At 41.0% G+C, this 27,669-nt stretch overlaps 6 protein-coding genes across 6 annotated transcripts; 3 read left to right on the top strand and 3 right to left on the bottom strand. All coding sequences in view use genetic code 11, as the record gives it.

Annotated features, from left to right (window-relative positions):
• Positions 1–1,938: 1,938 nt before the first annotated feature.
• Positions 1,939–8,329, top strand: EGR_01462 (hypothetical protein; the record flags this gene model as incomplete). Its single annotated transcript, XM_024490711.1, has 10 exons — positions 1,939–2,290; positions 2,481–2,529; positions 2,659–2,882; positions 2,953–3,061; positions 3,724–3,982; positions 4,341–4,762; positions 5,131–5,260; positions 5,332–5,643; positions 6,381–6,663; positions 7,983–8,329. 10 exons carry the CDS (start codon positions 1,939–1,941, stop codon positions 8,327–8,329), a joined length of 2,487 nt encoding a protein of 828 aa, XP_024355035.1.
• A 4,021-nt stretch (positions 8,330–12,350) lies between these two features.
• EGR_01461 (Methylmalonic aciduria and homocystinuria type D) lies at positions 12,351–13,575 on the bottom strand (the record flags this gene model as incomplete). Its single annotated transcript, XM_024490710.1, has 5 exons — positions 12,351–12,551; positions 12,623–12,709; positions 12,744–12,953; positions 13,220–13,425; positions 13,461–13,575. The coding sequence occupies 5 exons, from the start codon at positions 13,573–13,575 to the stop codon at positions 12,351–12,353; spliced, it is 819 nt and encodes a 272-aa protein (XP_024355034.1).
• A 1,448-nt stretch (positions 13,576–15,023) lies between these two features.
• EGR_01460 (7SK snRNA methylphosphate capping enzyme) lies at positions 15,024–16,829 on the top strand (the record flags this gene model as incomplete). Its single annotated transcript, XM_024490709.1, has 5 exons — positions 15,024–15,069; positions 15,213–15,631; positions 15,715–15,755; positions 15,802–16,255; positions 16,296–16,829. The coding sequence occupies 5 exons, from the start codon at positions 15,024–15,026 to the stop codon at positions 16,827–16,829; spliced, it is 1,494 nt and encodes a 497-aa protein (XP_024355033.1).
• A 4,122-nt stretch (positions 16,830–20,951) lies between these two features.
• On the bottom strand, positions 20,952–21,781 carry EGR_01459 (hypothetical protein; the record flags this gene model as incomplete). Its single annotated transcript, XM_024490708.1, is given in 3 exon segments — positions 20,952–20,966; positions 21,663–21,730; positions 21,745–21,781. 3 exon segments carry the CDS (start codon positions 21,779–21,781, stop codon positions 20,952–20,954), a joined length of 120 nt encoding a protein of 39 aa, XP_024355032.1.
• A 1,247-nt stretch (positions 21,782–23,028) lies between these two features.
• Positions 23,029–23,353, top strand: EGR_01458 (hypothetical protein; the record flags this gene model as incomplete). Its single annotated transcript, XM_024490707.1, has 3 exons — positions 23,029–23,107; positions 23,142–23,189; positions 23,223–23,353. The coding sequence occupies 3 exons, from the start codon at positions 23,029–23,031 to the stop codon at positions 23,351–23,353; spliced, it is 258 nt and encodes an 85-aa protein (XP_024355031.1).
• Positions 23,354–24,082: 729 nt separating this feature from the next.
• Positions 24,083–25,207, bottom strand: EGR_01457 (GATA zinc finger domain-containing protein; the record flags this gene model as incomplete). The annotated part of the gene is made up of 5 exons (XM_024490706.1): positions 24,083–24,219; positions 24,249–24,429; positions 24,464–24,523; positions 24,561–24,727; positions 25,162–25,207. 5 exons carry the CDS (start codon positions 25,205–25,207, stop codon positions 24,083–24,085), a joined length of 591 nt encoding a protein of 196 aa, XP_024355030.1.
• Between the last annotated feature and the right edge of the window lie 2,462 nt (positions 25,208–27,669).

Below are 27,669 nucleotides of genomic sequence, written 5' to 3'. Positions count from 1 at the left end.
AGAGTCGGGTAAAAGGTCCGTGATCCGTCGATTGCGTGTGTATATTAGGGCTATTATACAGTGACTTCTTATTTAAGCATAACTTAATTGTGTAATTTTTTAACAATCAGAAAATCCCTTTCTTTTTTAAGCTTCTTACTGAGGACCTTCCTACACATATACTTGCCAGCATCAAAGACTTTTTGCTGGCTGCAATTTTTCATCGTCTGGATAAAGAGGCCGAAAATATTAGAAAATTTGTTCACACAGCCTCTTTGATGCTTTGCAAACGCTTACCAACGCAATTCATATTTGAGTTTATCTTACTTCAATTGCGCTGCCACAATTCCAATATAAGAAGAAACTCTATTGATGTACTTACAACGCTTATTTTAACGAACACGATTTCGCCATTAGAAATCAAAATAATATGCGGGAAACTAGTCCAAACTTTGTTTGACGATGAGCCAAAGGTGCGCAATTTTTGCATTACTTTCTTTAATGCAAGTTTCACGCAATATGAAAATATTTTAGGTAATAAGAGCTGCATTGGAATGTTTCGCGGCAATATTCTCTTTAAACTACATGTCGGAGAATCAGTTCATCAAGTGTCTCTCTACTAGTATGCCTCTCTCACTTGATGAGGTCACGAAGGGGGCAATTTTACACTGTGTAGAAATGCGTGTGAAAATGCCGCATCCACCGAAGTTGGGATCTGATGGTTTACCTGTTTACGAACCAGGAGTTTCCGATTTTCTACATTTGGGTATTTTTACAAATGAGTTGTTGACCGTAAATATCCCCAAACATAGATACACCTTTTTGCACCAAATCACTTAAATTATGACGTTAAGCTCTGGCTCTTTACAAAACTGACGAGTTGTTATATACTTGTATTTCATAAAAAACATTAAACTTGACTAAAAACGGAAACAGATACGTTCTTCATAATTCACTTGTCTTTTAGGTAATTTGAATGCAATCTGCTCTGTTGGTCGAGATAAATGCAACGACGGGGCTCACTCTAGATGCAAAGTAAGCTGGCAGGCTTTGATGACACTATATTTTCAATTCATGAAATATTTTCTGATGCAGTATCTGCTTTTAGTACCCTATAGTGTAACAAATTGGTTATTTAGTCAGGGCATTTGGCTGTGCCCAATTTACAGATACTTTTATGTTCACTGTTGCCTTCTGAAAATCAAAGAATAAGAACTATGTAGAAGAATGGGATGTTGCTGAAGATGCGTATTTACTCAGGTCTCTATGATATTGCTGCACAATTAAAGGCGTTGTGATAAAGTTAGGACTTTTCTGGTGACCTAGTTTTATAAATCACGGTGTCAACAACTTCGAACTGTTAAATCAAGGAAAGACAGTACTATCTTCATAACGCTTTGTAAAAAATTATGAAATTCTCCCTAAAAGCAAGAAAAGATGCGCAAACTTTGTTTGGACAAAAATATTAAAAAAGAGTTAATGCTAAGTAGCAATTTATAGATTCCTAGTTTAAGTGCAGATATTTCTATGAAATAATTTGAAAAAATAGCCAGAAGGAAACGTTGGATTTGAAGTAGAATGCATTGTATGTGATTAGGTGACTCAGTGTTGCAGTTTTTTTTAGGAGATAATGAAATCACCCCAGCGAGCATCTCTTCGGCGAATTGCTGTCCAGCACTCTCGTCAAGCAAGTTTTGGCTATGTTGATCACTTTTCCGGTGAGAAATTCCCCCCACTCTTAGTGAGACACATTAAATCACCTTTTTTTCAGCATCAGTTGGTTTTCGTTTTGAAAGATTTTGCGAAATACAGAACACTAAAGTCATTGCGCCACAGGAGTATTACCATAGGTCAATACGCCCTTTTTTTCTAATACCACTAACTCCTCCAATGTACAACTGCAACATATTTGAAGCTAGTTACACCTAAGCCTTATTTCAGTACACCTTGTAAGTTTAGATGCATAACTCTATGGCACTGGTAGATTTCATAAAACGAATAGAAAGTCATATTGACTCAGTTGCATTTTTAGCTCTCCAGAAATTCGGAAAAGCTACACAGTCTCATCTCATCTCCAGGGCTGCAGCGACAAACTCGACCAAGAGGAAAATTTGTCCGTCAAATTTGGCACTTGAAGACCTTTCGCGCATCAGCGATCCTGCTAGAGATGCTCAGTCGAACGGCTACGCACACATAGCGGAGAGAAGGCGATTAAAAAATAACGAGATTCTGTCGAGAGAGCGGTCGCTGTTTCCTGAAAGCTCGGCATTGAGGTCGATTTCAGAAAAAAAGGTACTTGAAAAGATCAGAAGTATGTTTGAACCCATTTAGAAAATATTGTGTTTGATGATGCATTTGCATTTTGGTTAGTAAAACATTTTTACCTGATTATTCCTAAATAAACATAAATTCATCACATTTAGTTAAATGGACTGAGACGCTGTTATTCAGCCCTATCACTTGAAGAAAGAGATGGCGAAAGGTGTACTAGCTTCTCGCAGGTAACATTATTGTTGATGACAAGAAGAAGTCTGTCAGATTGCGGATTCGGTAATGAGCATTAAGTTTTCAGCTTCCAAGCGATTGGACTCTTTAAGAAGCAGAATTTCACAGTCGAGAAACTGTGAATGCTCACCCAATGCAAGGTAACTCTATAGTTACATCGTATCACTCCTGCAGGCGAGCACTGAAAGTAATGGACTCTCCTGAGAAAACGAGATCGTGGACACGAGAAACTCAGGGGCCATTCTCGCAAAAAAATCTTTTTAGAACTTCTACTAACAATGTTACCACAGTTATATCAAAGGAAAACCGGGAGGCTCTAACTCGAATGAGCAGTGGCTACGCCTCGGAAGATGTTAATCAAGTTGCCGGCACAAAGCCTCACGTTGAAGTTGTATTGAGTATGTTTGTAGACCTGGATGTATTTGAAGATACAATTACGCATCAATGCATAATGCATTTTTTAACCAGAAAGATATCAGGATGAAAATGGGGGAGAGTCGTTTCCTCAAAGGTCCACATCTTTAATGCTGGTCTCTGCATTACAGAAGCAAATTCGACCACGGTTGCGCAAACCACTGTATGTTAATTCGGTTGCCTTCTAAGCGCTAAATAACTTCCAGTAATTAGAATCCAACTGAAGTAACCTAGAGCGTATGTAGATTTGGTTCAATTTTTTTATTCCATACCCCTGTCACAGCCCTACAAGAAATCATCTTCATCGACACATTTGGCCATAGATTAAAATGAACCAACTTGTTAACGAAATTGTAGTGATTGTTTTGCTTGCCAGACAGCAGATGACGCTGCAATTTTTTCCTATAGACTTTTGTGCACAATTTGTATGGACGTACAACGGGGAAGAAATGACCTGGTATTGTTTCGTGTCATACGCACATGCACACGTACATGGTTACAGCTGTGCGCATGAGCTCGTTTTCCACGAACATAAAAGTAACGGGACATCGTAGCCCATGGCAACGAATTCGAAACACGAAATCGTCAAGCCAATAATAAAAGGAAATACTGCAATTTTTAATGCGTTCTCGAACTAAATTCTGGGATTTAGTCTATGATATGTGCCGTTCTGTTCCTAAGACATTTGGAACAATATGATGTCGTCAAATAAGAGGCCTCAATTTCAAATGAACTAGATTAAATGAGATTTTTACTTAGTCTTCGACATTTCGATGAGTTGAAACTACTTATCACAAAGACTTCATACACGTGCCACTGCTGCAGACATGCGCGATTCAAGCGGTCTCGGACAGTGCATTGGGCAAGTCGGCCTTTGTGTGGACCCAGTGTTGACGTCAGAGGTGCTGTGGACACTTTGACCTCAGAAGAGTGGGAGAAACAGCACGATGCCTTGCAAATCTTGAGCTATTTCTTCGGAGCCAACTTGCACACAGAGTGCCACGAACTTCGCAGCTGGTCGCTAGAACAAATCCAACAGCTCTGCAGCGGTCTTGTCTTCGCCGCATCCAGCCTGCGCTCGCAGGTTAACACACAATTACAAATGTCATTTCTGCCATCATCTACCGTAAACATGGATATTTGCGCTATTCATGTGAAAATTTAATTTACAAATGCGGAATTTCAAAAGCTCCGAAGTATTATCGCACTTTTCGATCCAACACTTGTATCACTTCCTACATGAGAAAAAAAGGCAAAGTGTATTTATTCATGATATAAATCATGTTGTCGACGAGCTAATCCTCTTAGAGCTGAGCTACTTTTTATAGTTCGCTTATTTCAAGACAGCTGCTAAATTAGCTTTTTTTCAGTCGGCAATCCATGATGGACACGTTGTAAAAAAAATCAGTAAATACCTGTTCTATTATATGCGGTGTGTGAAGGTGTCAAGAATGGCCATAGAAGGTATAAAGTCGACGGTGAAGTTGTTGACGTCGGAGCAGCTGGAACCGGTGACGCGGTCGCTCTTCTTTGGCCTAGTGGGTCGGGTGGGTGGCGACGCGAGCACAGCCTTCCTGCGCAATGAAGCGTGCGAGGCAATCAATCTGCTGGCGGAGCGGGCGCCAGCGCTTGCCCTCCTTGTCTGTCTCAACGACGCCTGCCACAACACCCCATCCCGCAGCCTCCTTGGTCGGCGCTGTCTCGTGCGCTGCTACGCTGCCGTTCTGCCTCGCCTCCTAACACCCAGTGCATGCCTATCCAAGGGCAACCAACACTCTCTCCCGACGCGCAAACACCAGGACACTTTCAACCGGATGCTTCCTCACCTCGCCTCTTTCCTCCGCAATGGCGACTTTGAAACAAGGTTCTTCACGTCTTCCAAAATCTTCACTCTTCTAATTTAGTTTGTGTGACTTGGAATTTCCAAAAACACACATTTGAGTATCCATTATAATATTGGATGCTGGAAGTTTAACACAAATTCTGTTGAAAGGTTGACCAACTTCACACAATTAGAGTTCAATATTATTAATATCCTCAATATCTAAACCAGGGTCGTTGGCATCATAAAGCTCTCGTAGCGCCTAATTTCAGTTTTTTATTACTTCAGCCTATAAAGCCAGATATTTTTGATCCATTTAATAAGACCTGCTGAATTGATGTTGGTTATATATATACTAAAATTTCCTTTATATCTTTTTAATCAAGCCAATCCACATTCAAATCTTTCAGGAACAATGGAGAAAAAATTCTTCAAGTGTTAATGACAAATCGTGACTTTGAAACACACCTCAAATCATTAGTAAGCGACCACGACCGCAGCACATTCATAGAAGCAATGGATAAGATATCAAAACGCAAGGTATTGGACGTCGTAAAAACTCAAAAGTAAACACACTTTTTTGGCGCACATAAACGTTATCTTTCATTAAGAGTAACTCCTGTATAAACAGCTCATTCTCGACTCCGCGAATGCCACGCAGACCCACCTTCCGTTGCGTTACGCACGGACGCTCAGGTAGTCGACTGTTTGACAGACGCACCACGACGTCTCCGCCCCCCGCACCACTCCCGCTTACACCCCGATCCCCGCTTCCAAACGAGGTCGTGCAGTGCGACTACTACATTGACGGCAGCAAAGTCACGATGCTGCGGTTGGGAGAGCGGGAGCGCCTCCTTAGCCTTCTCAAACTCGGAGCACAGATCAATGAATCTGATGTCCCTATCGAGCTTTCAACCCCAGAGGTCAAAATGCTACTTACTCTAGCACATTATCGCCAGGTTTAAAAGTCTACACTTAGTAAGATACGTTATGGCTCCGGCTAGTAAAAGATTCAAACCAGTTGTTTGACTTAAATTATGAATTGTGGCTCCTGCTGAATTACTTGTTTCATTGTGTAGGGGACAACTTCACATTTTTAGCTGCCTTCTCAAATAGTGCGACTCAGAAATTACGCTATTATCTTGCATTCTTTTTCAAGATTGCTTTAGTATGTTGTTATTTTGTGCATCGGCTGGAGTAACTCGGTTTAAAGGTACACACACATATATTTCGATTTCCCCTGGCAGTGATGTCTCGTTCAGACCAGTGAATGACTGTACCAAAATGCATATGATTTTACGAAGGTGGCATTGGTAGATACTTAATTGGGTTTAGATTTATGTAAAATACCTAGTAGTATTATTTTATTGACCTTAAATGTTCTCTTCATTGGAAAGATGAAATTTTCAGGCACAAGCATCCATTGTGATGTGTATACTAGATTGCTTCAGGTGATAAACATACATGCCTACATTACCTATCTTTACGTGAATCCTGAGTGGGAATGAGCTATATTTCAGGTATCAGTGACTATTTTAAATTAACGGATTTAATTTGACCAATTTTACTGTTTGACTTGATTGACCTTGAATGCTTCTAAAAACCAAGTTGAATAGTCCCGTTTTTTGGTTTCCTAATCACTGCTTGCCTGATTTTATAGATATTGGATCTAGTATCACCAATGCTAAGGGATGAAAACGAAGAAGTTGTCGTCACAGCATTAAAGCTGTGTCTGGATGCGAGGCGGTTGGATTTGAGAAACAGCTGTTGCAAACACTACGAGGAGAAATTTTGTCCGGGTCTGCTCTCTCTTCTCTGCGAAAGGGAGGATACGGAGGGCTTTACGAGTGTTTTAGCACTCATCTACCGACAACTCCATAGCAAATTGATTGCTGTGTCGAATTTATCACGCAAATGCCTTGACGAGACTCGGCGCATACTGGGTAATTTCGCCCCTGTAGCGTGCAATACCCTCTTCAAAACTACGGCTAAATTATAAAGGTCAAACCTCTAGAGCCGTCAACTCATTAGAGTCTTCATTCGAATCAAGAACTCGGATTCTTAAACCATGTATAGTTATTCATACCATAAAAGACGTTTGATTTAAAATGTATGTACACTTCAGCTGTTCCAAACTAGATTGTTAGTGGCTTCTTAAGTAGGTATCTTCTATAAGGGGATTGAAATGGCCTGTTTAGAGTGATTCATAGTCCACATACAATTTATTTTTTTGAAGAATGATGCCAATGAAAATTCATCTATGCTTATGTGAATTAAAGAAAATTACTTTTCAGCTAACATCCAAGTTGTTTATAATAAATTTTTTCACCCGAGAATAATCATTAAGGGTGAGTGAGTGGGGAATGATTGATCAACTGTTCTGTTTCATTAATTTATTACCAAAGGTCGATCGTTTGCGTAAATTTCAACTTAACTCTGTGGCTGGATCAGTGATGCGGTGTAAATATGACTTGCCCATGAGTAATGTCCGGTAATAACGTCTGATGTATCGTTTTCGGACTGAATTCTGGAAATTATTACAAGCATTAATGTTAGAGATGTTTCATTATGAACAATCTTGATCACTTAGAATTCCCCAGCACTTCAGTCGGAACAATTTATTTTAGTACTTACTGTTATCCCACTATGCCATTGTGTATTCTTGAAGATACAGCTGCCCACACATGTGTAGTGCCGCATGGTAGAGGGATTGTAATTTTTACTCTCTTTCGGGCTATGAATAAGTGATCGGGTATGATAGCAAGGAGACTTAACTGATCTGCGAGACTAGAGGAATCCTGTCTCGGAGATTTCTGACTTTGTTGGAAAATCACGAACCAATTATGACTGACTCGATTTTGCTCCCAATCAACCTAGTGTAATTGCATATTATTTAAAACTTCACATTTCATGAATGGTCTCGACTTGAGTCTACCCAAAAAAATTATTTAAAATTCATTTATATGAATGACGCGATGGTGAAAGGTGCTTCATATGGCTTCTAAGCTGCGTAGTTAATAAAACATTAGTGAACAACACATTTCATCTTCGGAGGGAATTTTTTTCGAAAATTCTTTTGATCAAAAATTGTAATCTGGTGCCTAACTTGATAGCCGCTTTATAGATAGGAAATTTTAATTAATTGTCGTAAATCGGAGTTAAAGGAGTTGTAAAATTTGTTGATATGGACTTATCTTCTTCTTAGTGATGGCTCCAATGCGATTACCATCAGCCTCACTAATATTAATTGCTTGTGGTGCAGGTGCCGGGGCATTGGTAAAACCGCTACTACAAGCTATACACTTGAGCACCTCAGGCACTGCGAGCCTAGTTCACGAACTGTGCGACATCACGGCAGACCTTGACGTGGAGTCACCGCTAATTGCACGCCATCTGCTGCCCGCAGCCGCGCAGCTGCTACGTCGGTGCCATCCACTGGCGGAGGCGGGGTGGCGGCAGTGCAATGAAGTGGATACCGCCGAACACGACGCTGTAGCCACCTTCATCAAGTGCCTCGCCAATCTGGCGGGAGTGGACGCGCTCCACGCTACCACTGCCATCGAGGGTCTGAACAATGAAATTCTTCAACATTTCCTAGTTCCAGACTGATTTTCTCCAGGACCACCTTTTTAACATCAGTCAAGTTCACCCATCACATACCTCAAATAAATGATAAAAAAGTCCATTTGCAGGTGTCGTGCTTTTGCACTGGGTGCATAAAACTGCAGTTATTCTCAGCGTTTCATCGACGACTCAAATCCCAATGCTCCAATGTTCTGCGGATGTTAATTGATCTCGGGCTTTATCCAATTTTGGCATTGACTTTAGAAACATTAGTACTTTCAGCGTTATGACACGACAGCGTAGTTTGCATTCTGAATTAGCACTTATTGTTGCCAGTTTAAATTCGACCGAAATTGCTATATAAAATCGAGGTTTTTAGTGACTGGTGCTGGGCCACATAGATGGCACTTATAGCGCACGTATATCGGAGCCAGAGTTGTTGTGAACCGGGTGCGCGTCCACTATCACGGCGTTTCTGTATGAGCCTGATAAGTTTCTGGGATTTCAAGCAGTTTAAAATCGCTAGTCTCCACACTCTTTGAACTTCAAGATCCAGGCAGGGCTCAGTACACTACTCGTGATTTGTGTCATCAAAGTGAATGAGCTGAGCCAATGCAGGAAGATGTTTGAAGCTCTTGCCAAGCCCTATGTATTATGTAGCGCCCGGAGACTTCCCTGAAGGCGGAAAGAGGCATGATACTCGGGGTTACTGGCATGGGCCAAGGGCCAGTCTACCCGGCGAAGGTGCAATGGTGAAAACAGTAAGCAGCCCCCTTACCGAAACCGAGAGTTAGGCGACCAGTATGTTACAATTAAGCACCCCTTTAACTTGCAGATTCCTCAATTTTACAGAAAGGGCATTACCAACACTTACCGGTAACCAATAAATCAATTAAAGTAATTAATCACTCAATTCCTTAAAATGAAACTCACAGAAAAACTGGGAAAATAACCTTATTTCAGGAGCTAAAAAGTCGGAAGCACTTTTGCAAATATCGGATTCCCAGTCAATTAGACGTTTAGGAGGAACAGTTTCGAGAAGCATTTGAGGTCGAGCCCTTGATCCCTGTGACAACTGAAATGAAGAGCGTAATTTGCACCTTAGGGATTCCCTAAAGGGCGCAAGATCAGGTTTTTACCTTTCTAAGTTGAAAACACATACAACTCTAAAGAGTAAAGCCAATCTCTGTCTCGTATGTCGACGCTTCAACAATTCGCCTTTCAAATATGTGCACTTCTACCCCAAGTATGAGCAACCCCTAAATGAAAAATAATGAATTTAACAATTCCTAAGGTAGTGGCATTAATGAGAAGGAGTCTACTTCGATGGTATCAGTAATAAACTGACATACACGTGAGTTAATAATAAAGAAAACCTTTGACAACAAACATTGTGTATACAGAAAGACGGAAAACCTTACGTACAAACAATATCCCAGCGCATAACTGTCATGCAACAAATATAAGTGTTTAATATACTTTTGCTTGTGCTTACGGAAACCGGTCTAAATAGTACGTGACCATGGCAAAGTAACTGGAATATATAAATTAGCTTAAAACTAAAATGGTGGCCAATATGGTATTAGAGATACCTAATGATATAAAATCTAGAGCCAGCGATAATAGCGAAATTTCACAGCTCAGTCACTACAACCTGCCACATCATTACGGTTACTGTTGAGGCCGTAGAGGGGTATTGAAAAAGGAAAAGGTCCACATAAGGTAAAAAGGTTGCACTTGTACATAACATAGCAGGCAATGAAAGGAGAAGAAGACAGAGTCCCAGGGGCTTGAATCCGCATCTAGATACATAGAAAAGGTAGCCCATTCTAAAAAATGTAATCCTTGGTACAAAAACTTCCTCCGATTATTAGACCAAGCCGATATTGTCAACACCATAAAAGAGTAGAACACTGGCAATGCAGTATGCAAAATTTAGGAGCCAGTTCATGATCGAAAAAACTCGATGGAAGAGGCTAACCAAACTACGGAAATTAAATAAAATAAGCGGTTCTTTAAGGTCAACAAAGACTAGATTTAGGGCCTTATATATATTGCAGAGAAGAGCAAAAAGGTTAGTGAGAGCAATATGGTAATTTTTTTCCAGAAAGTTAGCTCTTTATTAGGGGCAGTGGACTAACAGTTCGCGAACAGTAAACAAATGGATTGTGTCTAATTAAGTATTTCGAATTAATTGAAAACTATGGGAGGCTCGCAGTAAACAAATATGACACCTAGCACATGTATGCGCCGTGAAAGCAGATACTACATTTTGCCTTCGCACAAACAGTCGCTTAAAACAAAAAAACGAACAAAACAAATTGCTAGGACCAGCAAACTTAAGGAAACAAGAGGTAGTGGTGTAAGTTACGTGTTAGAAATTGCCAGTTTTTACCTTCGTGGACAGGGCAGAACTATGTCTTGTGTTTAATATGCAATCAGTTGATGTTGGTACACTAGTTCATTCAAGCTGAATAACTCTTCTTAAGCTCTTTTCAACCCCATCAAAATTAAAGCATCTTTTGCCTCAGTTTTTATAAAGTATATTCCAATACTTTTTACTAGCAGCGCTTATATAATAAACATTTGTAAAGCAAATGCAGTGATTTTATATTTCATCCGACGGTACGGGTGATGACCCTGACTATTCAGACTCCACAGTTTGTGCTATCAGCTTGCGGTGTGATTCCCAGTCTGTTCTATTAGCCACATAGCTTGTCTATGTGCTCTTAGTATGCACTTTTTTCCATTGGCTTATTTCGATTTAAAGACTTGGGACGCTACATAGAGGTGCAAACCATAACCTTGATTTGCTTTAACACTTGGTATCTACTCCTTGGAAAGTAGGCCCGAAGACCCACTCAGTATCCTTTGTATTTTTGCCATCAGCGCATTCAGGGCTTTGTAGCCCACCCACAAACCATGAATAAAGTCCGTACATGTCGCTATCCGAGGTGGCGTTTGATCTCAATATCAATTGCGTACTTCGCCGACTTTGCTAAAAGCACGGTTTCGTTGACCTTGTATTTCCCAAGGTTAGATGCGGCCCTCAGAGGGTATGCCGCTACAAGATTAATTGACTCAAGCCACAACCACCTAGTAGGGCCGTAGCCGAATTCAGAAACTCACCTCCCACTTCTCCTCCCATTTCAACGCCGCCCAATCGCCAACCTCGTTTTTATTCAGTTACTGCAATCGCAGTAGAGACGTCTCCTCACATACGTTGCGTATCTGCGGTGGCTACCTCCAGACTTTTCAACTCCGTCACCACACCCTGGACTACACAATAAGGAGATGATAATCCAAGGGGTTCGGCCACGATAAATCCCACAAAGTAGGTCTCCGAGGTCTAATTCTACCATGCTGGGGACCACTTCTAACACACCTAGATACATGACCCAACGTCAGCTTTGAACACTCGTTCACTCGGGCTTGGTCTGTTTACTGCTACCGCTACGGTAGCTTCCACCTCACGATCTGTCCTGAAGAAGCAGTAAGGGACAACGGGAAAAGCCAGTTCGCTGCTGGCTGGCGCTTAGAAGGATTGACACATCGGAAACATGGCGGCAAGCCAGGCCACAAGACAATTTGGATTTGTGTAACTAAGCAAACATTTAAACATACCTCCTCTGAACATGGATGACGCGAGTCCCACCTGATCGACACGTCTCGATTTCGCTGCGCTATAATGAAGCCTATGCATGCAAGTGGCGCATATCAATTTCCCTTGTTATCCAAATTTCCGCCGGTTAAATGAACCCGATTACACGCATAAGTCAATGAACAGACAAATACGGTCATCATTTTTAAATACGCGAAACGGGTAAAAAAGTTCATGAACGTCGGGTGAAATAAACACTCAAGTGCTGAGATGTGACGCACCACTAAGAATTATAAAGTGGTACACCGGAACAATACGTTCCAGCAAAACATCTACGTACCTAATGTTTGGGTTAATAAATGCTAATTTCAATGCAGGAGGTAGAATAGCCCTTTGCGTACAAAAAAATTACATGAAACAATTGGTAGAACAACTGTTTGTGATGTTACTATGAGTGTCAGCGTATTATCTCTCAATGGTGGAAAATTGAGTCAGAATGGGGTGGTTCTTCGGGGCATCTGTGAAAATTACGCCGATAAACAAGCGTCCATCAAAGTGTCGGCTTCGAAGAATCTTGCAGCAACCATCGTCGCCCACAACGAAGAAAAAAGGCGTCAACCGTCTGTTCAAACGGCTGATATTCGGTTCGGCATGAAACTCGAGGTACTAATAACGTAAGAACTAGAGTGATATCAAAGTTGTACAGAACACACCTGATAAAATAATAGTAAACTCACCGGTATACCCGATGCTGGATGGATGAAATCAGCCCAATAACCAAAATTTCGCAGTAATGCACATATGTCAATTGCGGATTGTATAAACTAAGTCACATATTAGAAACTTAAAGCAACTTACAATCTCAAAAACCTGTTCGATGTTTTCAATTGTTTGTATCTCCATTTTGTAACGAAATATAATGGTCGTCATCCGAGCCCCTAAGAAATTCTTACTAGGGAAAAGAGTCCTAAGATCCGGTTTAATGAGTTGCGGGCATGCACACACAACATATTCAATAAGGCTGGTGTCGATATCAGGAACAAGGGACTGGGTTTTGGCATCGAAGTCCTGAAGTAAGTTAAGGCGGGATTGCAAGTAAGTCAGCAACATTATAGGACAGGACATCAAAGTTTAAGGTATGAATAACCTGAGCACAGAGTCAAATTAAGTAGCATTTCAATATGCATCAAGTCACGTCCGCGTAAAAGAAAAAAAAATAAATAAAGAATAATGAGCAATTCTGCAAAAACCACTGAACACAAGGACGAATGAGGCCTAAAAATACGCCAAAAAAGCAAGATATTTGTAGCACAACCAACTTGTAGATAGCATACAGCTTGAACCATGATCGATACATAGTGATTCGTCGAAGTAGGGGGTAAAATAAGAGTTGCGGGAATGAGCGATATCTCGGTCTCTTTCGATATTTCCAACAATCCTACATGACCCGGTAATGGACACCTGGGATTTACGGCCTCAATAGGTCCAAGTTGAGTTTCAGGCCACCTCCTGGGGGGCAAACGTTTCCTCCAAAGGATAACTGTTTTAGTGTACATATTCAACATAAATGCCTACTGTAGGGCTGAAAGGATTCACGAAATGTCATAGAAGGCAACGAATTGGACGTCTTAAACCTCCTTCCAAAATTTTTTAAGCAGAATGATACTCCTGTACGTAATGCACACCTCATTTACGTAGAGACGCCAGCAAATGCGACATCCAGTGGAGTAAATAACCCGCCCTGAAAAAGAGGTCCTTTCAACTCAAAGATTATCCAAAAAGACGCAAGTTGACTAGGAAAAGCCAACAAATTGTAGCGTTTGACGTTTTTATAGTAAAATCGGTGCAAATTCATTGAATATATCTGAACTTTACATTAGATTTAAGATAAATATTACAAAGAGAAATTCTTACTACTTTTGGTACTTTCTTTGTTTCTCGCAGCACTCGTGACAGCCTTTAAACTAAGAGGTGTGATTAAATTTCTAAAACACTTAGATTTGATAAAAATGATTTTCCTTGAGGCTTAAGAGGATAATCGGTACATTAACCGTTTGCATTCACTACATCTCCCTACAAATTTTGACTTCACGTGCGGAAACTCTTTAGTTGGTTTAAAAATATACTTCTATTTGTCGTGCTGTTTATCTGCGTTTGTTGTGCAGAAATTTAGAAAACAACTTTGCCAGAATGTTATATTGATTTCATCGCTTTCGGCAAGCTGTTAAAAATTTTAAATATTTATATAGGATATTGACCTTCAGCTAAGTTGATATAGTAAATAGAACATGAAAATAGGTTTGCTTTTTAGTATAAGCAGTTTCATTCTGGGTGCAGTCAGCGTAGCTCACTAAGTTTTTTTTATTGGTAAGAAGGCGTTTCTGTACGGGCTAGCGGTTTACCAAGGGTTCAAAATAATTTGAAAATACAGTAAAACTAGAGGGGGTCAAAAATTTTAGAGCTTAAAAATGCGGCAGATTAGCATTGGTTTTTAAGGATAAATAATGGAAGAAGGGTGTGCTTTAGCGTGATTGACTTGAGTGAATTCGTACAATTTGCTTCGTCATGGTTCAGGTTTTTATTTGGGCGAAGGCAAAATCGCAGAACTTCAGTTTGGCACCATTCTTAATTATACACCAGAGCTGTAGGGTTCAATCTCTAAAATGTTTTGTTCATAATTAGCATCTACATTTAGTATTCCCTAAATTGTAGGAATAGAAACATTTACTAATAAAAGTAGTACATGTTTGCTTACAAATCTTGTTGTTGAGCTGTTTTTTACGACATAACAAACATTCATAATAGCCTGTCGTACAAATACTAAGGGATAAAGGCGCCTAAGGTGTTGCTTCTCTTTTGTAACTTCTTTATGTTTTTGTGCGGTCTATTGACCATTTGTAAAATCAAAAATTAACAAAATACTTAAAAAGTTACATCTTCTCCTAGTCATATCCCTTTACATTTCATTTTATTTTTTTTACGAGGATCTTGTGTAAAACCTTTAAATTTCTTGCAATTGATCCTGTTGATCCTACTTTTTATTTTGCGGGTGTTTATATAAGCTTGTTCGCTAGCTCTTCTAGGGTATTTGGGATCTACTATGCTGTCGTGTAGACGCCTAACTTTGCCTGCGCTACTATGCAAAGAAACCGAATGAGACCTCAGTTCTGGCCTGGATACAATCGTAAGCAAATGTATAGCTAGGGTAGTTGACTGGTGAACGCGTCGGAAGTCATTACGGTTGCACTTTTTGTTTTTTTGTGGTCGAGCTACTTATGAGAAGTTTAAGTAGCAACCTGTATCTGATTCGCAAATGTTTGCCTTTAGATGTGTCCGCGCTGGCAGAGCCCCGATTCCCGTCTCCCTATCGTTGGCGCTTTCACACACCCGCATTATCCCGTCCATTGTTTCAAAATGGTTGGATTTTGCGTGGTCCACCAAGATCTTATAATTATGCCTTCGATCCGGTTCCTCATCAGGCCCCTGGTCGGCCAGTTAGACGGCCTATTTCCTCCCAATCGCGTTCATCTGCATTTCGTTCCTGTAAATACTACGCAAAAAATAGGCGTCGTTCCCATAAAACATGGAAACCTGCCCTCAATCCTAGCGACCCTCTGAATCTTCAAGATCTAATGAAGGAGACGGATCGTCGTAGAATTGAAGGGCTGTCGCCCCCGCACGGTGATTCCCGTCTTAATACCCCCGCTCTGAGTATCAATGGTGAACCTGATGGAACTAGTCCCAACGTTAGTGACCCCCCGAACTCAATTCTTTCGCAACCCTCACTTAACCTCAACGGGAAAAGGAGCTCTTTGTCTTTTCGTTGTAGTGGTTTGTGTTTAAGAACTTCGCGGCGGACGAGGTGGCAAGGTAGACGGATGCCTCTTACCGGGAACTATCCCGATTATTACTCTAGACGGGACCCGGATGATCGAATTAAGGTTCTCATGCCAGAGTGGTTCTCAAACAGTGATGTTGCAGATTACGGTTGTCACAATGGTACAGTCACTTTCAAAATACTCGAACATTTTCCGGACGTAAACAGAATCGATGCCTTCGATTGTGATGCCGAGTTGATTGAAAATGCAAAAAGCTTACAAAGGGAGAAGATTCGTTGGGCAGCCCAAACTAGTGCCAACTTTGAAAAAATTAACTTTCAAGTTGCTGATTGGAGTGATTGTATATCCACGGATGACGATCCTACTTACAACATCATTCTCGCCTTCAGTGTTACTAAGTGGATACACCTAAACTACGGTGATGCTGGTTTAATGCGGTTCTTTCGTCGTGTGTTCAATCTGCTGAAACCAGGCGGTCATCTTTTGCTGGAGCCTCAACCGAAGGCTTCCTATAAGAACAGCAGGTTTACAGTACGTGTGAAATTTTTTCCCTCATTAATGTGCTTTCTAGATTAAACAACAAGAGAACTACAAGGCAATGACGATTGACCCGTCCAACCTGGAGCCTATTCTTCTTGATATTGGTTTTTCGTACTTTGACAAAATCAAGGTTCCGCGGCCTAATGAATCCTTTCAGCGGTGTATTATGTTATGCTCAAAGTCCTACGGCGCAACTCCCTCTTCCATTCGTAACGACTGTCGTGAAGCGGCCCACCTTTGGAGAGGTTCTCCAATATTGTCTGACACATTCGGGGCACCTGCAGGTCCGCCGCCTGTACGCTACTGCCCTCAGACCCCAAATTATTCCTCAATAGTTTCCCCTGCAGTACTAGATGCATATCCCACTTTCGAGTCCTCTGGTACTACCCCAAATACCATCCATCTCGGCGACGTTCTTCAGTCTGCGATTATATCTAGCACTGTGCCCTTCACAAATTCTGATTTAACTCCGGGTGAAGCTACACCTCCCCACCCACTGGATAGCGAAGTAGGGGTTGCAAACTACTCCAACATTTCAGCTCCTGACTCCACTTCTCAAAACTGATTGGCTGGACTTTGTCACCATCTCTTGTACATACCTCTGTCCAGGCGGCACACAATGTATATAATAATGCGGCTATCTAGAGCTGTTTGATTAGACAGTGGGCAGCTGGCATTTACGTAAGACGCATGTAATTGTGAGTTGCTCAACTTCCACAACACTGGGGCTGGAGGCGTGTTGGGCTTTGAATGTGGCAGGGTGTGTGCGTGCAGCGTTCGCAAGGTCTTGGCTCATCACTTTACCCAAGGTGGGGTCTCGATTGCACGACTTTTCGGTTGTCCACGCTGTTTTTATGCAAGGTATTCCAGTTTTCAAACCTCACCAGAGGAACGTTAAGGCTAAAAAGGTGAAGTACCCGTAGATGTGCACACACTTAATGTTTACGTTAAGGAAAACCTTGTTAAGACAGGCTTCCCAGCAGTAATAACCCTTCTTGATGTCAGTTTTGGTTTCATTTTGCCACAGAATTGTTTCCTTTGCCGGTAGTAGTACATGTTCTTCCACAGTCCTTTGGCTTGTCATAACTTCGGAGAAGACTCGGGGACCTATGATTGCAACTAAGTATCTTTCAATATCTGAAAGTGATGTGTAGATCCTCGAAAGTTGCCTACCGTACCCGTTATCAGTACTGACTTTTATTTGGCCTCACCTACTCTTCAGGAAATTGTCGATTCCATGAAGCACCCATTGTGTTTGACCGTCGTTCTCGCCACTATATGCGATCTTCTGTTTCGGACATCACAACAGTACTCATATGAATTAAAGCCGACCACAGGAATGAGACATGAATAGACTTCTGTGCCGTTGTCGTAAGGACCGAACCGTGAGAAACTCCAAAAGGTATGCGGTGACATTCAATTGAAGTGCACATACTATAAAGTAAGGGACTACGGTACTACTTTATCAGTGTGCTCCTTTTTTTATTAATTTTTTTATAGCAGAGTGCGCGGTCTTTCTCAAAAAGGAAAGATTTCCTGTTAGTTGGTAGGCTGGAGGTAATGCTATTGCTATACCAACCGCATCGTTAAACGTCAGGGCTGTAAGTGAGACAAGAGCACGGAATTCGTTTTATCGCAGTCATTGCCCTTTTCTCCACACCGAACTTAGCAGTTTCTGGGAGTGTATCATCTATTCGTGTTATGATATTTAAGATCAAGATTACATCCAAGACTCCCACAATTGCTTAAATGAAGTGTACTAAGAGGGAGAGGAGAGGCATGAGGAAAATAGGTGCAATAAATTAAAAAGGTAGTAGAATCAATGGGAAATAGTCGGTGTAATTTAATAACAAGTCTTATTTGGCATAAATGACAAATCTTGAATGAGAAAACGGTGTGGTCGAAACGTTGACGTTGCCTCTGAGTTTAGTTATTCTAAACAGCGATGATGTCGTCATGTACGGATGTCGGTTGCTCAAAAGCGCATAATGTGCGAGAGGATTTGCAATGCAGCTGCCTTCGGACGTCCAGGTGTTGTCTTCATGTCTAATTTTAGTCGCACTTAGTCGACGCAGGAGTGGAAATTATGCGGTTTTTGTGGGTTTCGTTGAGAGCAAAGATCAACTCGTAAGACATAACAGTAAAATTTCACTTCCGAACAGTACCAAACTTAAAATTGATGTATAATTTGGAGGGAAGATGCGGTGGTAATGGCAGGTAATTGAAGAGATGGCACTGGTGAATTTATTCCTTTTGACATACTACGCACTGCTGAAAAAGCATGCATCATAATTCAGAGCGCCAATTTTTTACGATTTGCCCTGTTTTAGGAGGGTTTTGGTAATCGACTCAACAATTGTATGGTCCCATGTCAAGGAAGAGACGTCCATGTTTTCTATTTTAATAAAAGCTGCCAAAAAAAAAGAAACCAAAAAAAGCATCCGATAGGACTATTTGATGTTGCAACCGACACTAGTCACCTCATCTCATTTGTGCATGTCAGACAGCAGGTTAACCTACAATAGCTAGGGTGCCTGCTAGGCAACATCGTGATTGAATGACATTCGGGAGGATTGTATGAAAATATGGTAAAAATGACTAATTCACAAGGAATCAGAGGAAATTTAACCACTGCGCATGAGCGCACCGCTCGAATGAGTGCCAAAATGATTAGCACCATCTTGGTGTGGGTAAGCATCAAGACCATAAACCATCATATCTATGCTCCAGCACTTTTCCTTTGCTGGGTTTTGCCTTGAGCCTAGAGATAATCGCGCTAGAGTCTGATAAAGTTTGTGCCTGAGCGCCTGTCTCCATCACGTGGCGTCACGGAGTTATCCACTCCTCTACCCGTCTTGAAAGTCCATTATTCATGCTGTCAACCGGAGTCATTTGGGCATTACGCCACGGCGTACGGTGGCGTACGGCATTTACAAGTGATAGTTTTGCGTGCCTAGTGAAAATAGTGCAACGTCTCAGGCACTACCTTGTTTTCGAATCAACATGCTGTAAGGATGCCCACTTTAAATATTCTGGGATTAAAACAAGCATGAACAAGTCAGTAACATTAGGAAGGCGTTTATGTACAACTATGAAAACAAACGAAAACGCTTGTGAAAACACACCCATTCGCTTGATAGGAAGAATCCCCCTATCATTTAAATGAACTAAGATTTGGGAGCTCGCCTTGTTTCCCAGAATAGTTTAATAAAATTTCCATAGAAAGCTTATATTTCCTTTGCCCCTCTAGCACCACTGCACCCTGGTACCGCTACCGCGCTTTTGCGATGTCGCGTCAGTATGATAACCCGAAATGTCATGCCACATGTTTGGACCCTGTAAGTTGTAGCCGTGAAGGCAAAAGTTGGAGACGAATTACTGAAGGACAATGCTAGCTGAGCTATTCTAATGCACGTATGAGTGGCACCTTTATTTCACTTTAAAAATAGAGCTTCCTGGGGCTGACGCAAGCACCACCATACCGTTATTTAGAGTGGAATATCTCACTTATGCATGCAATAATTTGCGGTGCCATCATACTTCAAGTATAAACGTTTGGCAATATAACACCTGGAGTCAACTATACAGTCAAACATGCTAGCCTAAAGTTTGTCATCCAAGCCAATGGCATTTATAGGAGGTGATCTGTTGTCAGAACCCACTGTTCAATATTGACGACGAAGTTTGACATTTTGAAGGTCATTCAAAAGGTGCACGCTTTTTATGAAGACTGAATCTTTGGCAGAGATGACACTAGTAATATTTGTTTTAGTTACTCATAATAGAATTACTGATATCATTAATTAACCGCAGGGCCAAAGTAGAAAGTTGCGTCCAGAACAGTAAATATCCTAGGAATGTCGCAAGAACTGACAGATCAAAGATACAAAAGGTAATGAAAATTACTTGACAGGACAGTGCATTCAGCATTAAGGACTAATGAAAAAAGTCAATTTTAAAAAGCCAATCCCTCAATAGCAATAACTAAATTGTTTAGTATTCGATATTTATTTGAGGTGGAGGCCGGATGGCCTGCAAGATCTCAACTCGATGTAGGCGCTTCCCGCACTATTGTGGCAATGTTTTTTATTAAATGAATGAAACAGAAAAATGCCATTAAGTTCTTTTGGATGCGCTCTGATCGATTAGATCTACAGAAGTGCACTTTTCCGACGAAAATGCTGAAGGCAATATGAGAGAAAATCGGCCAAAATAGTTAAATATTTCCTTGCATGCAGATGTATTTCTGAAATTCCCATCAATCTTTGAAAATAATGGTGGCTCTGTAAAGGCCGAAGCATTTAGTTGTAGAGACATATTTCGGGCAAGATATACACTAAACCAAACCTGCGAAATAATACTATATTGTAGCGTCCCGAGACTCCCTGAAGACAAAAGAAGACAAAATACTCGGGCAGAATATATATATTCAGCACGGAGAAGGTGTCTGGGCTATTGGCATGGCCCAAAAGGCCAGCCCACCCAGCGAGGTACAAGGGGGCTAATTCGAAGTACAAAAGTGGCGCCTCACCAGAACCGAGGGATAAACCACTATCGTATTACAATATAGTTAACGCTTTCGACAGCATTGTCTTGTGCACAAGATCATTATGTAAAGTGCTTACGAGCAATTCTTTTCTGGGTGACAAAGAGATTTAGGCGAGGTTTCTTTATGGCATATTACCATTTAACATTCAAGTTCCTAAATCTGAAATAAAATAAAATAGTGGTCTTTAATAGTTAGCGCTGTATCAGTTTAAGTAGATACGGCTATGAAAGTGTCCGCACGTGCTCGGTCGGCGCAACTAAATTTGCCCAAATGCTGTCTTTCGTCAGCAAATGTCAACCCTTAGAAAAAAATTACATAAAATCGCAACGAAAACAATATCCACCTATTATTTTACCCATTTTGGTCGTCAAATTAATGTTATAATAAAAAGAATTAAGGTTTAGTGGATAGATAGATAACACACAGAATTAAGAAAACTCCACGCTTCAAAATTAGTCAGAGTCGAAAATGGATATCTGCAAAGGTGAGATACCATGTTTTAGAAACAAGCGATTTTCCTTCCGTTTTTCAGGTACTGATAAGAGCTAGAATGCCTTTTTTAGAAATAACAAATTTTTGGAAAAACAAGAAAGAACGATGTGAGGTGAGGGACAAGTATTTCGTTAAAGTAAAGATGTAATGATTAATAGACCAATTATTCAATCTGTCAAAAGTCTTGATAAAAAATCAGCCATGTGGAATAAGTTTTCTTTTGTGGAATCAGACGTTTTACTAGTATGGCACAAACAGTAGAAGACAGCTAATACCAGCATTAAGGCAAGATTTTGTTTCAAAACACAAATACTATTCTTGTCTATTCAAAGTACTTCACAGAGTGATGTTGCTTACCTTAGTTGTAGCTTCTGGCGCGCAATTCTTCACTGTCTCATAGGATTCGACCACCGCATTGGTCGTACCTGACTCTTATAACACAAATCATGCTTCCGGTTCCACAACTGTCCGAACATTCTTAATGAAGCATCTTCAAGGTTTACTCACAAATTACAGTGGCGACGATACCGCCAAATATGCCTACCACTTTGTCATTTATAATAAAAGTGACCACTTTACTGGTATTCCATAGGAGGCTTGCATTAAAATTCCTCAGTTTGTTACTACACAGAAAGTGGTAGAGAAAAGCCACTCATGACTAAAGGAAAAATATAAATGCATTATAAATCTAGGAATACTCTAATTTCCCTTATGTTTACGGTATTGTGATGAGCCTGTATAGCCACCGTTAAGTCGTAAAATATACATTATCACACTATTTGGAGTTGCAAAAAGCTCAAAATAAAGAGTAAAAATAGTTAGGAAGGATTAAAATCCTAACGTATTATAGAAAATGAATGCAACCAGTAGAGAATATCTTAAGATTTAGTGTAGATGATCTGGTTTTCCTGCATGGTTTTTGCTTTTAGGCAAACGGTCACAATAAAAGCTAGTGTCATTAAAAGTGGGCCCGCCTGTAAAGCATCATCTAGCCTCGAACACCACTTACCGTCACAATAGTTTCAAAGCAGGCTGTTAGTAGAGCATGGGGCAAGTGAGTGAAGTCGAGATCGACAAGACACGCTGCCACCGTCAGATTCACGTCACTCCTCATGGTGATGTTATATCACTGCACGATTAATGTTGTGTTGCTCAGAATTTCATTTACCTAACTACTGCTGTGGTGACCGATGCAAAAAGGCAACGTACTGCGAACTACTTAATGTGTGAGAGGTCTTCCCACCAGCTGTAAGACATAAGTATGCCATACATGATTTGTCTGTTTATTACAGCAAGTTTGCACACTTGCCGTAGAGATACGCATCGGCCTCATTGGATCATGGATCAGAGATTTACTGCGAATAAAAGATGACTTTGGGGTCTAAGTGATTCAAACCTCAAAACCGAATTAAATATTCCTAAAATGAAAGGGACTTGAGCCGAACCTTAAACTAGAATGAAGTGCACATTTTGTCGCATTATGAAATGTATCTGTGGTAATAAAGCAACATTAAACAACAACAGATAAAATATTAAGTTTTGTCAATAGCTAACACTCAAGATAAGACAGATAATAATGTCTGAGTGAGGTGAGTGTGCGTTTTTCCCATTTGTTCAATTTAGATTGAACAATGTTTATTAAAATTGTTAACCGTACACAACCGCCACAGTCGAAAACCTGACCTCCGCAGTATTTGAGTTCTCCGACGTTGTTCAATCTGAGATGAATTCACATGAAAATAGCGAAGATATTATTGGGAGGAAAGTTGATCGCTGCATTTCAGATGTGCTAATTAAAACAGGTAATACGTTCTCCTTCGCTAACAACTCTAGTAGGTGCTGGTGTTTCCGTTGGTATAATCGTCTCTGTTTTATTTGCTCGACGTAAGCGACGCTTACCTCCATTTTAAGTGTTAGGTCGACTCTGGCCTCTGATATTCGGCGTCGGATTCGGACTTGGTATGGGAGTTTCAAACTGCAATAGTGAATTCAAGCAACCACTGCCCTTGCAATCCCACATCATCAAAGTCCAGAAGAAATCCGGTTGATGGAACACTTAACCCCCACCAGTCACCAGTATCCTTAGTTAGTTTTTTTTCAAAGCTAGTGCTCTGTAAATAAATCTACTGCATCGTGATCCCGTTTGCTGCGTTGCACACCAATGTATTCGACCACAAACTCGGGACCTTCCTTTGGGCCTAGTCGCCAAACCTGCTTCACTACGATCGAACAACCGCACTAAAGATATGGGCCGCACCTCCGCGTACTGCAAACTAGGACCCTGGCTATACTTTTATCCATCCAGGCCCTAAGAGTACACAAAATTAACGCACCCCAAGCGCTCATTTGCTTCTTTTATGGCCACAAACGAAGCCAAAGGCATTCTATAATTCAAATGACCGAATTTGCCAGACCGCTATGACTGGTGTTTTGAGCATTGTTTGAACGCCTCTTCACCCACTTCAACCTGGTTGCTTCCGGTAGCCTATGAGGTTGCCGACTTCGGGTATCCAAATGCCAACGATGTCTGTTGGAACCCTGGCACGTTTAGAAGGTTTTGCCTATGTTAGTGAACATGGTGACGACTCAGCGCGGCACCACGGTCAGATCAGAGCGGCAGAAATTTACGTACATGTTAAGGTTAATGATAAACTGCGTCTCTCTAGGCACGAATGAAGGTGGGTCGGCGACAAATCTCAGTGAAATTACCCGTCCCACAACTTGACAATAATACAATGAGGCTAGGCTAATGCATTTACAAAAACAACAATGAATAGTCACTTTGTGGAAGAGGGAATATGAGGGTTCCACGATTGTAATGTGTAAGGGGAGTCTGTTGGTCTGAAATAATCCGAGGGACAGTGGCATAGGAAACTCACACAGTTTATGCTGCGAGGAAGTTCTTCTTCCATTCCTGAAAATGGTTTTCAAAAAAAAACAAACCTATTACATATTTCGTTGGATCAAATTCTCCCCTTGTTGCCTCAGAGGTTGGTACAAGCCAGGTTAGCACAACTGAGGCATCTTCGAAGCTATCAACTATGATACTCCGCACTTGAGCGTAATACTCTCCACCGTCGACATCCATAACCGAAACTATATCGCCAATTTGAAGCCATTTACCCTAAGAGGCCACGATCAAAGTAAACCGAGCGAACCTTGTGTAAAATACGTGATTCGAGGCGAACAAAGGCTCGTGGAGGAGCAAGTTTAGTGGGCTAAAAGGGATCAAGTTAGTGGGAAAGAACAGACTACACTTGTTTTAAAAATGGACCGCCTCGATCTGAACTTAGAGCTGGATGAGCCATTTGAAGATTTTGCTTTGTTAGCTACACCTCTAGATCGGAGCGCCTTTTTCATGGGACCGGTGAAGTCGAAATCCGAATCTGTCTTGACAGTTCGTTTACGCCTACAGGCACGTTCTATAATGAAAGAATAAAACTACCTAGACATCAACGCCAGGTACGCCAAAGCGGAAAAAGGACCTTGATAAAACAGAACAAAAGTGAAAATGGCGGTGAATCTGACTGGTAATTAGGGTTCTACGAGTAAAACGGTAGTCAGGTAAATTTGAACCTCTCAAAAAACCTGCGGCACAGAGGTTTCGGAACTAATTCAATCAACATAAGGATGTGCTCGATAGAATTAAACCAACGAATTCATCCTATATTATTAGAGTGGCGAAACACGGACACAAGCAAGAAATGCACACGACTTCAAATGAAATCACTTTGGATTAAAAGACACAACTGGCACTGGACAAGATGAATTGCAGTGAAAGGAGGCCGTTTTTTTGAATTACGGTAATAGCAACGCGTCTAACGTGAAATAACCACACACATGCTACAAAAATTACCACTTGCTTGACCATCGAATGCAGCAACAGCTCTATCTGAACTCATTTCATTTCAAAACACGATCCTGAATTAACCGCCTTCAAATACTGAAGCGCACCTCACCTTAACTAATAAATTATTGGCAGATAGTTGTATATTTTGATATGTTGCACAAAATATTAGGCTAAACACACTGTAGTTTGTAAACAAGGCATGATGTTCCTAATACATTAAGGATTTCAAAGCATTTAGTAAAGACCTTGACATCTTGCTATCGGTTGCCTCTCGAGTCCGTGTGCGTTCGGGTTCTGATGGCTGACGGAAGTGATGAGTGTCTTACCTACAACCTTTCAGGCTAGTATTCCCTTTGTTCCAATAATTTTGCGTATTATAAGTTTGTCCCTCAAACATTTCACTTTAGGTGACGCTGATTGGACCGATGCATCTCAGTGCTGTTTATGTATTTTCGGTGGCCTTTTAACTAATGTTTTTAAGCTTTGAGACTACGGGCTGATTTCCTTTTATTCTTAGTGTATTTCCGGCTCCTGCACTAAATATGAATGTACAATAAGACTTGGGTACCTATATGCAGAAAATTTCCGGGTTATGTACTTATTCATAATTTTGAACCAAGTTGGCTACTAACATGCTGTACCAAAAGGATATATGTTTACTGCAACTGATAGCTCTTTTGAGACGTTATTTCATGCTGTTAAGTTTCAGAGCACTTCTGGGATTTTGACTAACGAGTTCGCTAATATTTATCTTAAACTTTTTTTGCTATTATAAGTATTTGTAAATTTGGCTCTCCATTGTCCATGAACTTGTGGTGCAAGTTATTTATTGCTCTGTAAACTACTGTTTATGCGTGAAAGACAGTATCTAAGGTCACCAAATTTAAATAATCTGCATGAGATTAGCCTTCGTCTTTCGTTTTTTACTTCTCGGATAACTATAGGGCCCCTTACTGTGTGGTCCAGGGAAGTTGTAGACTTCATCGTCCCGAGTGCACCAAAGACGTTTTTCTACATGCCGGACTTCCTTGATCCTGACGCTGAAGGGGAACTAATGAAAAGTATCTATGCTGCTGGGAGATGGAAGTGTCTTTCTCATCGACGTCTTCAGATTTGGGGCGGAACCCCTCACCCAAATGGCATGATTGCGGAGAAAATTCCAGAAGTGGGCTACTCACATACTTTTGTATTTTTCTTAGTGGCTTCACGGACTAATGGATCGTATTTCGGACTTGGGTGTTTTTGGCCCTAATCGGGCCAATCATGTACTAATTAATGAATACAAACCGGGACAAGGAATAATGGTGTGTTACCATACATTAATTATTTGCACGAATTATCCAGCCCCATCACGATGGTTCTCTTTACTATCCAGTCGTTGCAACTGTGAATTTGGGCGGGCATAGTGTTTTAGACTTTTACAAGCCCATTACGACGGAAACACTGGTGAGTATCCTGCTTACTGAGTAGCGCGAGTAGTATCATGCTCAGCTACTGTTTGATTATGTTGACGGTTCCTTAGGAAGCTCTTGCTTACAGCACACTTTATTGTGGACTTTACCACTACTTAACATCCCTAAGTTGCAGTTTCTTATATTCGCTATCATTAATCAGCGGGACTTAGATCTGAACGTGTCCATGTCATTACCTTTAAATACTTTTTGGTTTTGTTATTAAGAATGCATCTTTAATTGCGCGTTATGTTGGATCGGCACTGTTGATGCCTCGCAGTTTAAATATGGTGACGGAGAGTCTCTACACCTACTTTATGCATGGAATTGAGGAAAGAGAAATCGACTACTTACCACAGATCAAAGGCAGCTCTAATTCACTGAAGTATGTGGGATCTGATGACCAAATCGAGAAAAGGTTATTTAACCTCCTCCAAATCCCTAATTTAGAGGATTCATCCCACTTATTGCAGCGCCAAAAAAGAATCTCCGTCACAATTAGATACGTCCCCAAAACACGGAACGTCAATCTATTGCGCGCTCCCAGGTGATCCGTTTTGTAATTATTTTCCACCATATTTGTATTTTTAAACAAATAAAAGGAACTACTTGAAGAACATGCAATGGCTTTGTTTCTGAGCTCTGTCGATAAGGTATGATGATGTAAAATCTGATTAAGGGTTGGCAAAAGTGCTTAGCGAGAATCCGCCCAGCCGTCCTCAACCTCTCCAATCATACGCGTTTAATTCGTCCGATTTCAAAAAAAGGCACCTGAACTACTTCGAGAGGCAACCCGGTTACTGTTTTTTTTTCACACTCTAGGACGCAATCACAGAGGCTGAAAGTCCCGGTAACCCGAGTAGACATTTCCAGTCTAAGATCCCAGCCGAAAGGTCAACGTAACCAAGTCGCAAGGAGCCTCGAGAAATTCGATGAAGTCCATAGAGCACCTAGATTATGCTTAGCTTCGGCACTGGGAACTGTCACAAACAGTACTAAAAATACAGCATCTGTGACGTGAGCAAACATAAATGGGAACGAGTGACCACGTAGCGGTTCACCG

The sequence above is a fragment of the Echinococcus granulosus genome (genome assembly GCF_000524195.1).
Source record: "Echinococcus granulosus chromosome Unknown EG_S00005, whole genome shotgun sequence".
Classification (NCBI taxonomy): Eukaryota; Metazoa; Platyhelminthes; class Cestoda; order Cyclophyllidea; family Taeniidae; genus Echinococcus; species Echinococcus granulosus.
The sequence above is the reverse complement of the archived record's forward strand: the minus strand, read 5'-3'. Positions and strand labels throughout refer to the sequence as shown.